The 18,756-nt window shown below is 37.2% G+C and overlaps 1 protein-coding gene across 3 annotated transcripts; it reads left to right on the top strand.

Annotated features, from left to right (window-relative positions):
* The first annotated feature begins 1,839 nt into the window (after positions 1–1,839).
* On the top strand, positions 1,840–8,480 carry SFTPD (surfactant protein D). Of its 3 annotated transcripts, none has more exons than XM_021300926.2 (5): positions 1,840–3,116; positions 5,277–5,442; positions 6,070–6,132; positions 6,918–6,995; positions 7,726–8,467. In XM_021300926.2, the coding sequence occupies exons 2-5, from the start codon at positions 5,292–5,294 to the stop codon at positions 8,100–8,102; spliced, it is 669 nt and encodes a 222-aa protein (XP_021156601.2). In that variant the 5' UTR covers positions 1,840–3,116; positions 5,277–5,291; the 3' UTR covers positions 8,103–8,467. The 3 variants fall into 3 exon arrangements, with proteins under 3 accessions (XP_021156601.2, XP_064923755.1, XP_064923754.1); XM_065067682.1 differs by lacking the exon at positions 1,840–3,116 and adding an exon at positions 3,139–3,829; XM_065067683.1 differs by lacking the exons at positions 1,840–3,116; positions 6,070–6,132 and adding an exon at positions 3,133–3,829 and having other exon boundaries at positions 7,726–8,480.
* The last annotated feature ends 10,276 nt before the right edge of the window (positions 8,481–18,756 follow it).

Below are 18,756 nucleotides of genomic sequence, written 5' to 3'. Positions count from 1 at the left end.
AAGTATATGAGAAAGAAGGAATAGGATATAATCTGAGAATAAAGAACAAGTAAGTTCTTCTGTTAACATAGTTTTAAGGTTTTAAGGTTTTGCTAGGAGAGAGCTATACCTGTTTTTTTAACAAAAGCTCTGAAAAAAATAGCCACCCCTTTTCTTGATCGTATGGTTTGAATTTGTCTTTCCTATACTTTACAAAAACAATGTTATGCAAGGGCTATTCACTACAGTCTGGTGGAACCAGCTCTTTAAAATCCACTACTCCAAGTTCTGTTCCTCATCTCTGCTGTCCTCTGCTTAGGAACTTTATAATCTGTATTCAGCATTATTCTCTTCCATCCACCTGCTTACACCTAAACCTAGAAACCTCTGCGCTGGGATCCATTCCCCAAAATAACAGTGTATTATTAAGTTGACGGCATGTCACCAATACCATGTTTGTTCATAAATATGTCTCATCGGCAATTACATTCTTCCTGTAAGATGCTTATCCTCAAGTTAAAGTGGCATGAGTCTAGAGTACACACAGCAATAATACAAATTTTAAGATGTACACAAAGCAAAACTTGTATTCTTTCTCTGTTAGCAGTGTAGTAAGGTACCACACTCTCTACATTTTCATCCTCTTCCTGTATCAATGTACTGTAAAATATAAAAAAAAAAAATTTATCAGTGTTCTTTATTTTCCAGAGGCAGGGGGACTGTTGACCTTCCTATGTTTTTTGTTTGGATTTGTCTCAATAAAATCAAACTGCAGGTAGGGAGGAGGCAGCACTTTACCCATTGGGTTGTTTCATTATGTAACAGGTGATATATGTTTAGTTCCCTGTATTTCTGATGGGAGCTTAAGCTGATGCTAATGAGTCTTCTTAAAACTGACTATAGGCACCTAAGTCTGCATGATTCTAAGATCTGTAGCAACAGAGCAGATAGATTACAGTGGAAATACTAGACAAATATGTTTTAAAAAAAGACTGCTGTTTTGAAGAAGGTAAAGATGGAAAATTGACCACACCTGTTTACCACATAGATGCTGTGCCAAGGCCAAGCTCAGAGAGCTGCCATCAGGAACTTGCAGCACAGTGACACATTTGAGAGTAATGTCTCACAAATTGTTAAAATAAACTAGCGTGACTGTACAGCACTGCATTTAGCATTAGAGAGTGCAGCGTAGGTTTATGCAGATTGGCCTATGATAAGGTTGTCAGTAATCAGCTCATTTCAAAACAGTGTGCTGAGCAAAATAGAGAGTTTGTCTTGTTTTCTGAAAATTAGAGGTTTGAAGGCTACATAAAATTGATTCTGGTTTTTGAAACCACCTTGGCAGTTTTCAAATTACTTTTTTGAGAGTGAGTTTTTCTAGGTATGTGGTGTCTTTGAAAACAAAATTCCTTTTTTTGCCAAGTTCTCCGTTGCTAATAGTTGAGCAGGCCACTGTCGAGTTTGGGTTTAATTCACTGGCATTAACACCACAGCATATTTAACGCAGTAGGAGACATCAGAAGGAATGTTATTGTTCTACTTAATGACAGAAAGAAGGGTGCAGTAGCTAGGGCTCCCTGAAACCATTACAGTTTCCTGGCTGGGTTTTGTGCATTGTTACTCAGCTAAAGACCTTCAGCCATTTTCACACAGGCTTACCTGTGAATTTCAGAATACTGAGCCTCCTAGCTATTCTACAGAGGTGCTAGGCTCCAGGAAAAGAAATATTTACTTTCTTTCTTCCTTATTCTGGTGTATTTGTTTTCCCAAATTCTCTGCTGCATAACTAAGAAAAGTAAATCTAATGATTAAGTAATTTCTCACATTGGACTATGTTTCAGGTTTCTTATCAGCTTCCAGTGTGTAAGTACTATATGACTCATGGGAGAAGAATTGTTATCAAATGTATGTTTCTTTAAAAGTTTTGGTAAAAGATAATAATTTATAAGGTTTTTCTACATGTTAAACCATTATAAGCCATGTTTTGCTCATGCCACACTTTCTTGACTGGGCAAAAATAGTGGGGCTCTACTGACTTCCCTGCTTAATGTTTCCAATACTTTTAAGTATAAACTGTGTTAGGTGGAAGAAATAATACAAATCTGCAAAGATTTTTCATGTTGTTCATGTATTAAAGTTGCATACATATGCATGGGAAGGATGTATATGGGCAGTGATACCACAGAACAGTATTAACCATTCCAGCTGTTGCAGAGTTGCCTAGAAATTGGATCTGCATGAGGTTGTGTTCTGGTAAGTTAGATTCCCAAGAACCTGGGCATTTAATCATTTAAAATATTACTTCCCCAAATGCACATCCATAAATTCCATCCTATCTTTCAACTGCAGAAATTTCTGAGATCTGTGGGTACCCCAGAGTTCTGCTGCCATTCACAGACAGAATTAGCCATTTCTTGATTGTGCTGAGTTGCCTGGTACCTGTGCTGTTCCCAAAATGCTGCAGGATTCAGAAACAAGGTATTTTACCTACTGGGTTCTTTCTAACCCACACTTAATATCGGTGCTTTTAAACTGCCTGATTTAACTACAGAAGGAAATAATTTCAACTGCTGGTCTTAGAGGCAAAAGAGACCATATGCTCACAGAAACATTGAAGGTACACACAGCTAGAAAATGATATTAAGGTAAGGTAGGTAAATCACATACAGAGAGGGGAAGCAAAGATTAGAATTCTGATTATCAGGACAGACTATCTGGAAGGTACTGTGCTTCCCTAATCAACAAGAACAACTTTCCTTCTACAAAAGCCACTGGTCAGTCACATGCCTTTTTCGCTTTAAAACAAGAAAAAAAAATATTGCTACAATAACACTTAGAATCACCAAAAGTTTCTTTTAATTTTTATACATTTTGTATGTGTCTATAAATCTGGAGTTATTTGCTAGTTCTAGATTGTTATTTCTTCAACTTGGGCTTTTTATTATAAAAGAAAAAGAAATTTCTCAACTCTTAAAATTGTTCTCAGTATTTGCATAACAGGTGTGTAAGCAAAACTAAAAGACTCATTCGTGCCCTCATTATCCAGTCTCTGCTTCAGTGGTGTCATTTAACAAACACAACACTATATAAAGGGGACTTGCATGAATTGCTCTTTCATTTCACTTTGAAGCAGAAGGGTAAGTTGCATTTCTTTTCAATAAATCACAAGGAACTTCAGCTAGAAGGCAGACATGTTTCTTTTAATTTCTGTGGTCATATTTACATTTTAAAATTAAATTTTCCTTTATTAGTATTTTTTTCCTTTGCTTATATTAGCAATTTTAATAGATGAGGAGATGCCTGAAGGACACCAGATTGTAATGACTGATGAAGGTCATTAAAATGAGATTAAAACTGAAGAGTTGTTTTTTCCATTGTGCTATATAACTGATCAGGACTCTAACTCTGCATTGTAATCCAATTATGAGCTGGATGCAGTAGTCCATTCAAATTTATTTCCCTGAATGATCAGCACCAGACAAAGAATACCTGTTGTAATTGCATTTCCTTATCTCGGGATGTAAGTATTCCTGGCCACGTAAGGTAGGTTTCTGTCAGAGGCTTTATTAATCTGCTCTCTAAGTCATTGGTCAGCATTGCCAGAGGTGTCTGTTAGCCTTCAATATAGTAAAGAGAAAACAACTTGAGTCACTTTAGATTCAACACATGAAATTCAATGGCACTTTTAACACAGTACATTTGTTGTCAGGTGGACTCGAAATTTTCACTCATTAAAGCGGAAATTCTTGGCCAGGAGGAACAGACAGACACTGTTATTATTTAAACAGATTCCATATGCAGCAGAAAAACACTGACATTTATGATTTAACTGAATATTTCTATGTCCAAGGTATGTCACACCAAATTCTTTTTGATGAGACTTTCTTCTAGAAAAACAAGTGAACTTTGCCCTTAAAAACAGTTGATATTGATGTAAATCTGGAATAATGTCAAAAGCCACCTATGGTAGAGTCAGTCCAGATGATGTGAACAATACTTTCTTTTTAAAAAGCTTGGTCCGGCTATAGTGTATCCATTTAATAAATAGTAATAACAGTAAACTTATATTTTCATTCTGCTTGGCATATATGCTTTGAAAAAAATTCCTTGTTTCAGTTGATGAGCTCAGGTGTTAGTAACTGTGCTGCATTGAAGCCAACCAAGATTTATTCTCAATTTTAAGTTAAGATGGATTTAGAACATACTATGTATCAATCAAAATTATTTTGTCTGTTCTGACTTTTTTTAACGATGGAAGTTTTTGAGAGAGTGTAGTAGACAATCCTCTCTAATTCATGCCAAAAGAAAAGTGAAGTCATCGGTATTAAATTCTATGTTTTGTGTGTGAGTCAACCCATCATGGTCATCTCATTAGAAAGGGATACCTATCCTGACATATTGAACCTTTCTTTATCTCTCTCAACAGAATGGTGCCAATAAGTGGACATCTCCATGCCACAGTGTCTTATGGTCCATTGGTTCAGGTTTTATAACTGCATAGCATTACCAGTGCTGAATGCCCACTAGTCGCATTGTAAACCCATGATCTATAGTTTCAGAGTGTTTTTTATTCAAGATATCTTGGCACTGAGATTATAACACTACTTAATGTTACATCTGAAAGGATAAAATCAGACAAAAAGGCCTATTGCCAACCAGCAAAAATGCATTTTCTACAAGACTAACTCTGACATTTTCAAGCTTGTGGAATTTTGTTCAAAACAGGATCAGAATGTCAACTGAGCTCTAAAATTTTGCACATGTATAAAACACTCTATCAATCTGCTTATTTCAAATAAAGGTACTGAAATAGTACTGTGCTTAAAGAGATTGCTAACTAGCTCCAAACCATTGCAACCACCACTGTAACAGATTGTGTGCCTTTCAGGTTGGTAGCACATGCATCTATGTTTCACTGAGTGATTACAGCCCTTACAGACAACTAATGGCTTAAGAGCTATCAGTTACAACTGAACTTGTCACTTCTCAAGGATTAATCCAACAAATAGTCAGTGATAGCAAAAAGGATGATTTGTCTTCCCTGCTCCCAAATGTGTAGCTGTCATTCTGTAATGAACATACTAATCTGTATCAGTCTAGAAAAAGCTTTGTGTACAGGCTATGCAGTGGTAGCAAAATGTCTTATGCCTAAACCGTAAACTTTATTTGAACAAGGAGAGAACGTATATTTCAAGAAGGCATGGGGCATGCAGAGAAATAAGCGTTCAAATATATACGCCAATGTTCACAATTTCTTACAGAATCATTGCCTGACAAATATGTGGGTTTTCTTACAGCTGGCCTGAGCAACCATGTTGTCTTACTCATCTTACGTGCTCACAGCAGTAGCTGCTTTGCTAGTGACTTGCCATGCACTGCGGAAATTTCCAGAAGCTCCCAGGCTAGCTGGTATCTTTGGACTGCCTGGAAGGGATGATCTGAGAGGGCAGCCACCTCTATCAGGTAAGTAAACTTCCTTTTTTCTTTTGCAACAAACCCTTGTCATGAAGGCTGCGTGGATAAAAACAGTTAGCACAGAAGGACATGTGCCCTTGAGAAAGCAGCTGTGTTAAACAGAGGAGGCAAAACTGAATGGAGCAAATGGCCAATTTATTTTTTTTTTTCTCCCAAAAGATACACCTTCTCTCTCTTCTGGGAGAAGAGGGAAAATGAACAGACTATCAATACTCAAACATATTTTATATATATATATATGTATGTCTTTGTCATCCTTTTCCCCTGATTCTCCAAAGGGAATTGCTTCTTTCACAGCAAAAGCTTTTCCTTTCTTTTCTAAGTATGAAAAAAAAAAGTTATTTCAGTATATACAAGTGTAATTAAAAGGCTTATGTCATGTTTCTCTAGTGTTCAAAGATAGTGTCTGCAAAAGTAGTCTGGTAAGAAACACACTTTGTGGAGTAATCTTCTTTCTATGTAGAAATACTTTCTCCAGGTCAATTACCAAGGATAAAGCACCGTCAAAATTACTCATAGATGTAACACATTTCAGTTTGAGGTGAAGTTCTTTTTCATTCTGAAGTTCCTAGAATATACATCAATTGGAAGGAAAATTATGCTTCTCTTTTCCAGGTCTCATAGGACCTTCTGGAAACCTGATTTTGCCTCTTAGAAATGGTCTTCCTTGTGTACATGGTGAGAAATGAGAAGAAGGGACCACCATGTCAAAAAACCTGGTGTCCCTGTAATGTTCTGTCAGTCAAACGGACTCTTTTTATTGGGCCAAATATGTCACTTTTTACTGACTGTAAAGTGCAGTGAGAGTTGCAATATTTTGTGCTTCTACATTGCTATTTGTTTTAGTTGTGAATAATGGGACAAGGTCGTGGGAGCACACTAGTATTCCACATATAAGACCTTTGTTACCCGTGGAAATTTGTATTTAAAAGTACCTACATTTACAGTGAGTTCCCGTCTTTAGCAAGCAGTGCTGGATGGAGTGCATTTCACCCAATCTATGCAGGAACCCTCCTACCCATGTTTATGGTTTCCATTGCAATAAGAAGCCACTGTGCAAACACAAAGCATTCACCCAGCAGATTAAAGAGAAAATGGTGTGGTGCCACAGGAGCTGTTCCCTAACTGTTATTATAATGAAAAAAATTCTCTTTGGCAAAGCCATGTTCACAGACATGACAAACATAAGGCTTCAACCTAGAAAAAATAGTTTTCTTCTGTGCAGAGGGGAATTATCAGCATTTCAGAGGGTTGGAGGTCGTCTTTTGTTTGCTTTCATATAGGTTAACAACTGCATGGAAATAAATATACTGGGAAAATGTTTATTTTATGCCAGATGACATTAAAAAAATATATTGTGTGCTAGTTAAGTTTTCAAAATTATTAGTTTTAACCAAGAAATTGTTCCTATCAGCAGAGCCTAGTTTTGCTTGATTGTACAACTTTTATTTTCATCTGTGTAGGTCTGCCAAATTCTCTGGACACTGAGCTCTATGATACTTTACTACATTTGGGAAAACGACTTTCCAGACTTGAAGGAGGTAATTTTTCATATTTTTACTTAAGCTCACAACCAGTTTTAAGTGCAATAGGCAAAAATAATTATAAAATCGTGACTTGCAGGAAAGAAATTGTACTTGAAAATCATACCGCATGACAAAACTCCACTTTCTTATCCAAAGCAGGGAACATCAGGACTAATCTTCCCTGGAGAAGCATATTTGTTCAGGAACACTAATGCTCACTTATTCAAATTTGATTCATTAAAAAAAAAATTCTGATGTTGCACTTTCCACATGGATTCATGGGAACTCCTCAGCCTTGTAACACTTTGCTAGTATTTTTATCTATCAGCAGCTAGATTGTTGAAGGTAGTAAATTGGTATTTTCCTGAGAACGAATTCAGAAAAATGATAATTTCTCTGTTTCACTTGTTCAAATTCGTAACAAGTTGATCCTCTTTAGAGAGTACATGGGATAATAGTGGGCTAAAAGTGTATGTAGCACTTGTTAGTGAGACATCCTTTTCTTGGAGAAGATAATGACAAATGGTCACAAGCAGCATAACAATATACTTAATGAACAACTAGTCAATTGGTAAAATTTTGAAAACTTTTATTCCTCTCCATCCTTTCTATTACCTCCTCTGTTCTTCTTATTATTTTTAATTTTCTCTTCATCTCTTGATTTCTCTTTGTTTTCTCATATTTCTCATATTGATGCTATAAGAGCTTTAAAAAGTTAACTAGTTTTTTTCTTTTCCTGTTTTAGTGCTTGCTTTGAATGGGAAAATAACAGAAGCAGGAGAGAAAATACTTGCAAGCAATGGGAAAGAAGTTGATTTTGCATCTGCACTAGAATCCTGTGAAAAGGCTGGAGGAACTCTTGCGACTCCCATGAATGAGGAGGAGAATAACGCTGTTTTGAGTATTGTAAAACTGTATAATCGATATGCTTTCTTGGGCATTAAGGAAGGTGACACTTCAGGTCAATTTAAGTACATAGATGGCTCACCTCTGAATTATACCAAGTGGCACCAGTATGAGCCTAATGGCAAAGGGAGAGAAAAATGTGTAGAGATGTACACTGATGGGAGCTGGAATGACAAAAGATGCAACCTGCATCGTCTCACAATCTGTGAATTTTAAAGAATGGCCTTTTAACAACATTAGAGTATAAAGACAACGAAATATCCAGTGTTGAAGATGTATGCATTTTCTGTAATTAGTCTATGTCAGAAAATCTAGAATCAATCATATTATGGTATTCCAAGATTCTGTGATTCTATTTTTGATCCTTAAGAAAATGGCAAATGTGGTAGGTGATTAACTTAATTAAAACATGCTTAATCTGATGTGTTTCTCTCTTTTTGGAGGGTTAGGAATAGTTCAGAATTGATTTTTCATGGCAGACTCTCTTTGTACTTTTGTAAAGATTAGAGGAAAATTCCAAGTTTTGACTTGGAATGTTGTAGAAGTCTGAAGTTAAAATTGTCTGTGGTTTCATAATGGAAGTATTTAGTAGTTTCAGCCTTAAGAGATAAGCAGACATTGACTTCACTGGAACAATTATGGTCCCAGGTTTTTTACGTCTTTGCATTATACTGCTTGTATAGCGTCATAACGAAGCATGCACTGATTCATTCAGTATCCATATTTAACTTTTGTTTTATAAAAATATTAATGGTACCAGTTAAAATTAATTTTCTTAGTTTCAGAAGCTAGTCTCTATAAAACGCTAAGATAAACCTTGCATTAGATCCATGCAGACATAGAAATACCAAAGATTGCGTATTGTTTCTAGAACATCACATTCCCTCATAAAACTATGACCATTGCAGTGTTAGAAGCTCACCTGTTTTCTCCCAAACCCCTGAACAACCACATACTATTTGGGGCAAGTAGGTAAGATTGGTTCAATCAATTCAAACATGAGCCATTTCTCTGCTGGTGTCACACCATCAACCACACGGTCAGACCATGACTCAATCTGCTGCTATCGAGAAACGTCTTTTCACAAAATATTTTCACTGCTTCTCAGTTTGAGCAGCTGAAACAGTCAAAGCTCAGTAAAGTACCACAAGCAGCAAATGCTCACATGCTTACCTTGCAGTGAGGAAGTCTTGGGCCCATCCATTAACATTTTCACACCACCTAAACAGGGGCAGGGGGGGAAGGAAGATCTGGAATTAGAAAACATGCATAAACACTTTTGCCTCATTTAATTCTCTCCTTCTCCTGACATCTGACTCTGTGCAAAGAGCCCATAGGAACCTAGATTTGACCCTGGACTGTGTTGTCCCTTGTCCCTAGCCTGCATTAAGGAAGAGACGGAATCGCTTCACATTGTCATTTCAAGCCCTGTCAAGTAGGAAAGTTTTAGCGTCTTCAGATGCAGGAGATAAAGGGATGGTTTTGGCAGTGGAGGATTTGTGTCCAGCATTGCAAACAGCGCTCGAGCTGATCTGGGGGTGGGCAGGGACTTTGAAATGGGAAAAGTGCACCCAGTACCATGTTAAATAGATTTCAAGATATGAACCTGCTTTACAAAATATCTTCTTTGAGACTTACGATCGTGATACAATTTTGGACAATAATTTTCAATGGGAAGGGAATAGATCACGCCATGACAAAAATTCTGACTCCCAGGTAACTTTAAGAAAAGATAAGGCTAAATTAATATGTTTTCATTTTCCTAGGCTTAGCTATGAACAGCTACACTAAATGTGCTAGAAAGAGTTGAAGGTTTACTTAAAACTACCTCCACCTCTTGCATTTTATTTATTAGTATTTTAATGAGTAAACCTTGTTAGTAATTTTTGAGTCTTTCAATCATACAGATTCTTTGTTAGAGCAAGATGATTGCCTGGAAAAAGAAGTTATGTTGGGGACACACACACACAAAAACACTCTAACATGATCAGAACCAAGTTCACATGTTCATTTACATAGATCTCCAACTAGGTTTGGAGTATCCTGTTCCTCTAGTTCATCAATTATTTATTTCCATCACATTTGGGTTTACAAAATGCCTATACAAATCTCTTGTTTTAAAATCCTTAATGTGTAAAATCTTACAAATAGCTTAACACAACATAATACATATCTCTAACTGATTTAGATTTCAAAACATCTGGGTGGTTTTTATCCAGTTAAGAAAAATAAGATTATTTTTTTCAGTAAAAAGTTAATCCTTATTACAACAATAAGGAAAGCATCTAGGCTACATCTCAGAGTACAAATTTTTTTCTCCTGAAGCATTACTATTAGGGGCAGAAAAACAAAATGAAACACACACAGGCTTCTCAAAATCTCATTAGATCCAGTCAAATAATTGCTAGGCAGCACTTTCTTCTCTGTGGTTTACACTGAGATCTGTAATATTTCAGGTAATTGAGCTAAACTCCTCAGTTATTTTCATAAAATATCTCCATATAACATCATACTCAGCTCTTCTCTTGCTATGCTCTAGCAGCCCTCCTTGTTCTGTGTCCAAAGCTTCACCATGCCTCTTATATAAAACAGAAGACATTATTATCATGGTGATATCTGCCAGTTTCCTGCCTTCTTGATAAAAACTGTGTCTACATTCTTCTGCATGGACTCTTCTGTCTTAACTTTGATGAACTTCAGAAATAAAATAGAAGTCCAGTGTCAACTATTATATGTGGAAGAAATAATATTCCCTAATAAATGCAATATTCTACAGATGGGCTTGAAATGCATTTGTACCTCATGGGATTCATAGGGGGTAATTAAAGTCATGGTTAAGGTACATAATAGAATGTCACTTGATTTTTCTTTGCAGTTCCACAGAGGAACAGAAAAGTATCCAGAAATAATTATTTTGTTCTTTTAGGTGGATTTGTGCGTGTATGTGTATAACCCTCAAATGTTAAACCCTCAAATGCTGGTTAAAACAGTTCTAAGCATTTCAGTCTAATTTTGTGACAGATCCAAATTCCGCATTTGTGTATTGATTTTTTTTTTTTTTAATGAACACAGACGTCAGGCACAAAGAGAAATAGAATAAATTGTGTCTCTAATCTGTTATGATAGGAGAAATAATTTTGATAAAATCTTTTCTTAAAAAACGCAATGAGCAAAACTAATCCCTGGTGCACAGTGACCGGACATGGAAAAATACAGGTTAGTCTTTTTTTCTTAATTTATAATAATTTTCTACAGAAATGCAATCTAATTGTAAAATCTTTAATTCCAAAAATAACTTGTTCACTTCTCAAATGCTACAAAAACAGATCTTGAGAATTGAGATCTAGTACAAGTTAAAAGGTCACAAAAATTCAGTTTCTGCTAGAGAAAATGGATTGCATATCATGTAAGAGAAATTTAATACAATTGTATTACAGTATATTTAACAGTGAATTTTGTCTGGCTATAAAAATTATGGGTATTATTTTCAGAGAGAATTCTCTCTGGTCTAGACTGATATCCTCTTTTATAACTATGTAACGTAATTAGTGTTTTAGCTTAGAAATACTATTAGCAATTTTGAGCACTCAAAAACCTCTCCCCCACCCCTGACAATCCCTACAACATGTAAAGAAATTCACCTTTGATTACAGTAAATAAGTGTTTTTCTATGGCTTCCTGATTTTTGTAGAAATTTTATTTAAATTTAAAAAGCAACACTATGGTTCTCAGGAAAATTTAGTTCAAATTCATCCTTATATGAACATAGTAACTAGCAGAATGTGACACAGGCTGGCAGGGCTACCTTATCTTGTATAAATTGTGGCCAGTGCCTCCTTTATTTATTTTTAAAAAATTTTTGAAGCCAAATTTAAAGAATAATTTCATTATTCTTCTCTTTTTTTTTTTTTTTTCCCCAGAGAAAATAACATATATGGTGGAAAAATACCAGTACTTGATGCTGCAATATCCTACCAGTGCTGCAAATACAAAGCATGGAAAGGTTAATCATACACTTTACATTTATTTGCGGTTTTCCTTCAGAAGAACAATAAGTGCAAATACGAGAAGAAATATTTGCCACCAGGAAATTTGTTACCAGGTTTTGAAACCACACTGAGAAGTGGCAGAAAGACTAATGGCCCTATTACAACTCTTATGAATCAGAGGAAAACAATGTTCTTGGGAATATTGTGTAACGGTATAACAGACACTCAAGAGACTGTCAGACTGCAAGTGAGTTTTGTTATCAGAAGCTGAAATGTAATGTTATAAAATCATATTAACCTACAGTTATACAAACATACCTGGGTTAAAAGTACAACCAATAGAGGATGCTTGGATATTAGAGTAGCACCTTGGAAACTGATAAGGGCTCTCGGATGTGAGTTCAAGTTCCTGTTAGGAAACCAGGGATTTGCAGAATCGGGCTCAAGGGTGATATGCCAGGTGAAACCTGGAATGAAACTTTCACCCATCTCTGCCCTCATGACTCAGGAGCCAAAAGGAACTGTAGAGCAAGGGTACCTTAACCCTTGGCAAGGCTGCAGCAATGGTAATTATGATATTATAGCAGAAAATAATGTAACCTTCTTCTACAGATTATGGAGGACAGCTGGAGCATATGTGGAGTAATAGCTTCATCTGGTTCATAAACATGAGGATTTATTTTCTCTCCTTAGAATGCTATTTTGCAATTAACATCTATTGAAGAGATGACATATTGTCTTGCTTTCTATTTGTTATAAACACAAAACTTTCTTTCTGTGCTTTTCAGCTCAGCTGCACCAAGTGCCAAATCAGAGACATCTAGTGATCTCTGCTTGGGTCCTTCACATGTAACATAAGTTGGTGGAACAAGATGGCAGGAGCATTTATGAGCACTGGTCACACTACCTACAGGTAAAATTAAGACTTTCTGGTCTAAAATGCTGCTCATAATTAAAAAAGAAAAAAAAAAAAAGCTATCTTAAAGTTTTACTATCCCAGGTGCCTATATCTTGCTGAATTTTTCACTTCCTGTTTTTAAAACTCAGCAAAAATAGCTTCAGCTCTCCTCTGAGGAGGGGAGACACTAGGTCCCGCACGCTCTTTGTTCTTCCTGATATTCCCAGGCATAAGGGAGCTGTTGGGAACAGTCTGATGTGGAAGAGTAAAGGAAATGCAGAAAGCACAGGACAAGGTGGTAGCCAGGTAAGATGGAAGCAACAGCGGAAAAGCACAAAATCAATGTAAACAGAAATTCTGAGTGAGATTGAGGCCATTTAAATACAAACTGAGAGAATAAGCAAAGAATTTCCAAGCTTATCTGAGGTGTGACTGGAATTGTGAAGAAAAATCACCCCACAACTTTCAGGAGGTTAAGTATACAAAGGAAAGGCCGACAAATGGAAGGAACATGGAAGGAGCACACCCACTTTCATAAACTGAAATTCAGCTCTAGTGTCTTTATTTCTGGAAGCAGCTAAGAACACTGTGTTGAGCAACTTTCATCTTTAGCATGTTTTGCATTTACCTACCTATATTGTGCAATGCTGAACCTGCTCTTGGAATATCTTTCATTTGTTTCACTAGGACTGAAATTATCAAACCTCTTAGTGATAGATGTGGAAACACAGAAAAGAAGTTGCCTCAATACTCAAAAATTCTTTGTCCTTTATCAGATCTATATCCTTGAATCTTGCTGAGCTTCTGTGATATGCAGCTTAAAGTAAGATCAAAAAATAGTTTACAAGTTATGATAGAATTATATAGAATATGCTATTAGGCAAACATAAACAAGTGTAGTAGAAATGTGAGTATTTTTAAATATCTATTTTAGCTTGCTCCATCTTATCAATATGCTGATGAAAATCAAGAGAAGAAAAGTTTAGCATTTATGAAATCTATATCAGTTCTTCTCAGAAGGAGTCCGTGGCACAAGAAAACTTCTGTCTTCCCCCAGGTTTCCCAGGCCATCAGTCAGCATGTGAAACTCGCTAATGGAGGCCAATGCCTCATCCCCTTCTCCCACTTGCCCGACCTGCAGTTTCTTCCAGGTGCAGCTGAAGTGCTAAAATTGTTCTCACCATGGATGCAAAGGCCCACGTTCTGCCAGGGACCTTTTCTAGAGCTCACCTGGACCCCAGGTAATGGCTTGTCTCATGTTCTCTGTGTTTATTTTTTCATAAAACAATTAGAAAAACCTCAGCCAAAAGAATGTTAAAAGCATTAAGTCAAACACTCAAAAGTTAAGAAACGTGATATTTAACAAGAAACTTTAAACAAAGGTTACTTATGCAAATTTTAAACGGCCGTCTCTGTCAAGGTACATACAACTGGATAGTACTTATTTATTTTTCACATGACTGGTGTCTTTTCCAGGGAACTCAATTAACAATGCTGCAGGAATTAATCAGGTTTCTGTGGGTACACCACCAGCGACAAAGGACTCTGCATCAGTTCTTGAGGCAGGTATGAAGGTACAGGTGCAGAATGCCTATGTAGTCTAGGCTTGCTTAGATCCAGTAGCATCCTAGACTAATATGGATATTGCTGACATTCCCCATCTGATCTCAAAGCACCTATTCCTCACTGACTCAGCTGTTAGCCTTGCTACAGCAGTGGGATGCCATCCTGAAACCACAGGGATGATATGACCACAAGTATTTGTTTGAACTGGTGCACAGCCTTTCCTAAAAGTCTCTCTTAGATAGTAACTGCTCTCAGCTGAGAATAACTTAAAAGTGCATGGCAGTGCATTTCCATTTCAGCAATGCTCTGCATGTTGAGGCCTCTCTACTTACAGGACAGAGCAGCTTTTTCCTTCACTGCAAGGTCACTGTTCTGTCAGATAAAACTGTACTATTTATGTGGTACTGTAAAACTCTAATTAATTTCTTGTGATATAAGTTTCCCCTGAAGTATTCTGTGAATTATCTATATGCTTCTGTGGTTGTTACCTCTGCACATGCTGCAGATGTACAATTTTCTTTTGGCTTTGCTGCTACAATTATGAGATTCTATTAAGTTACAAAACATCAATAATTATCACTGATAAGTCCTCAGTCAGTGATGAAAATGATGGTGGTGTTCCTGGTGCAAATTATATTTCAGGTGTTTTGTCTTATCCTCAGTGACATTTACAACTTAACACATACAGAGCCATTCTGTGGAAGCGTTAGGTATTTCAAATATATATTGAGAAATTGCTTTGTTCTGCTCCAGGGCTGAGCATTTTTAAACATGTGAAAGTGTTTCTACAAATCAAGAAAGTACCCTCAAATATTTTCCTCACATTTTAAGTGTGTTTACCTCTTCAGGCAAACAACCCCCATATCATTCAACTTAAAGGTCATAAAATTTCTATTCATATGCAAATTCATATCATATTACACGGTCTTTGTATTTTCTGTAGGTAACAAGATGAATCTCAAGTTACATGCCCTATAAATTAGACCATTTAATGAGTCTTATTTAACATAGGTGCTGCTAGGTAAGTAGAACATCCTTGAATAGGTTTCCATTTAAATTATGTTGAATCCTCTTAAACTGTATCACGAACCTTTCAGTTTAGATATTTTTTTTTGTTTGAACATTTTTATTAAAAACAAACAAACAAACAGAAACAAAACCCACCAAACTTCCACCTACTTTTACAGTGGATATGACCTCGGGTGAAAATACTTTAAAAGATGGATGCCATAAGGAAAGAATAAGCGTTAACAATTGTTTCACTCTAAAACAGTTGATAAAGCCAGTGTGTTCCAGTTTATCTTTAACTGAATAAAGCAGACATGTTTATTGCTGTCCTGTAAAACTAAGACTGAAGCTATAGCTTTTTGTATGGAAAAAATAGCATGTATCTGCTAGGGGAAAAAAATAAAGGAGCTTTGAAGGGGATATTGCTCTGTAGCTCAAACTCTTAAGTAGACTAACAGACCAAGTCTTCCAGAAAAATATTTTACCTATTTGAAATAACTTAACTTTGCAACTACATTGATGACTTCCATGTCACTGAGGGTAAAACTTATGGTACAGAAAACTTGAAACCCAGACAGCATTATTCTGAAACATTGCCTTTTTTCTTTTTTTTAAAGACAGGATTCTACACTGGAGAGTAAAATAGTCTAATTTACATTTGGCTTTTTCCTGCTTCCATGCTGTGCTCAACCATGGAATCCATCAGGAATCCCTCCACTGCCTATTTTTGCACACTTGCTTGAAGCTGGGATAGATGAAGACTATCAGGTACATGCAGTTACCATCTCCACTTTTATCTACACATACGGTTGTGTTCCATTGTTATGCTTGGTAAACTCAGTGCTATGCTGTATAATCTGATGTGGGTTCTACTTGATAGAAAGCAGAGATCTTTCTGAATTCCTTGGACCAAGGTGCTTAGATCTCTACTACTTAATGACACAATGGTCCAATTCACGGAGGAAAGGATATCACTTCTCATAACACAGGGCACAAGAAACTTGTTTCTAGGTGTTAGGTTAGATCTGTAAGCAAGTGCTTGAACAACCTGAAGGATTCTGTCAACAATCCCTAGACAGTTAAAAAATCAACTAAACCTACTGCACAGGTGCCAGTGTTTTGCCTGGACTGGTTCAGTCACTTAGAGAGTGAAGACTAACTCAGTCTGCTCGTTCAAGTTTTCCATAAACATCACTGCTCTGCAGGCAGTTCCCAGGAATGGGAACGTACTCCCTATCCTTACACAGATCAATATGTGAAGAGATCCCCTATTTAAAACACAGCAGTAAACTAAAACAGGTAAGACATTTTTAAAGTTCATATTAATTTCACATTATTACCTCTGCTTTATCTTGAAAGCCAAGATTCAAACTGTAACACAGAGTGCATAACAGCCGGCTTTGTTCACAGGTTTCCTGCCACTGGTTGATGATGAAATAGGAGACATTATCCATCAGTTAGAACACTGGATTTCCAGACTTGAAGGAGGTAATTTATTTGCCTTTACTTTGTGCTGTAGCTGGATTAGTGAGCATAAACAAGATGAGCAACAAAATGCCTTCTTATGAAAGGCAGAATTCTCTGTCGTTTTATTGCGTTCCATTTATATTTTGTTCATTGGTAGATGGAGGTGTGATAACTCTCAAATGGGGGGGCAGGAGTTTTTCAAAAACTAGTGGGAGACACGCAGTTAACAATTCTGGACTATGGGTGCAAGCAAGGCAGAAATTTATCAGATTAAAATCTCTGCCTATGCAGAAGTGCTCCATGGGCACCTGATGCTCCTATCAGACAAATAAGCCAAACACTAAAAACATACCAAACCAATCATGACTAGATGACATCTAAGATCCTACTCACTTAAGGACTGACATATATCCTTCTGTGCTACGAACCATCTCAGAGAGCTTGTGCAGAGTACAGAGACTCAAAAAAATGTTTTCCTCTTCTTTATCTTTTCCTGGGTTTAATTTAAAGTTTCCTCGAAAGTGGAAAACAGCAGGAATTACAACTGGCAGCAAAGTGACCACAAAACGATACATTAGAAATTAACAGCTTTCACTTCATCTTGCAGTCCTCCGCTTGGGAAAGATGGTAATGACATCTGGAGGAAAAATATTTGCTACCAATGAAAAAAAAGCTGATTTCTACACTGCATTGAAAAAATGCAAACAGGCTGGAGGGTCTATTGCTACTCCAAGGAACCCAGCTGAGAATGAAGCCACACTGTACTTCTTGAAATGTTTTAATACTTATGCCTACCTGGGGATAAAGGAATCCCTAATTCTGAGCAAATTCCAGTTGCTGGATGGTACACAGCTGAGCTACACTAACTGGCTTTTAAATGAACCTTCTGGCAAAGGGGAAGAAGAGTGTGTGGAGGTGTACACTGATGGCACCTGGAATGACAAAACGTGCAACCAGAATCACTTGATTGTCTGTCAGTTTTAGTGCTTCCTCTGCTGCTCTCCAGCAGGCTCCCTGAAATACGCTTGCTTGTCCCTTGTTTCTTCATTTGTAGCCAATGAACTCAGGTAACGAAGCATGAAAAATAAAAGTCACTCTTTCCCAGCCTGATTTGCCTTTTAGACAAATGTCAGCCATCAAGAGGAAATTACTTATAACAAGTGTCCATTTTGCCTGTTCTGTTATTCACTGCCCACTGACCATCTGACTGCCTCTAGCTTACTGCTACTCTGTTAGCCTGCTGACTTATTACAAGAGCAAAAAGTAGATTTCTTGGGCATATGCCCAAAGTTATTTGCAGGCACAAGATCTTCCAGCACCCCTTTACCCAGATGCCTTGACCTTGTGTGTATTTTGATCCCTTTCTGTAGGTTTCCTTTACCAAACCTACCCATATAGACACTCCTGCTACCACTGCTGTTGCTCAGCCTGCATTTCTTTGGTCATCTTCACCAATAACAGATCCCCTGACATAATAAGCAGTGCTGCTAGGGTGACACAGAACTGTGAGCACAAGAGGGTCTTGCCCACTTTATACTTCCCATGGGAAAGTCTTAGAGTCAGCAGGTCTTTAATCTTCATATAGCAGAAATGTGGTGGCCAGAAGCCACCCATCCTGAGCCCCTCCAGCAACTCCTAGTCCTTTTCCTGACTCCAAGTGGTAGCAGCACAAGAAGCCCGAGTTCCCATGCCATGTGGGATACGTGTGGAAGGAACCATACAGAAGTACAGGAGCCGACAGCAGTTACAGTACCCAGGTGGTTTAGGGAGTCTGGCGGAGTCATAAAAACGTCAATTTTTTTAAAACTAGTAGAGATTCAGATACAGCTAATTTGTGAGCACCACAGAGCTGCTTGGTAAACCCTTGTTCGGTGGATGCCTACATTTCTGAAGCAGCCTGTACTCTGCACTCATTGCAGAAGCAGCTCAGACCCTTCAGCTC

This window comes from Columba livia, chromosome 6 (assembly GCF_036013475.1).
Source record: "Columba livia isolate bColLiv1 breed racing homer chromosome 6, bColLiv1.pat.W.v2, whole genome shotgun sequence".
NCBI classification, from domain to species: domain Eukaryota; kingdom Metazoa; phylum Chordata; class Aves; order Columbiformes; family Columbidae; genus Columba; species Columba livia.
Note: the sequence above shows the minus strand (reverse complement) of the source record. Positions and strands in the feature narration are given on the sequence as shown.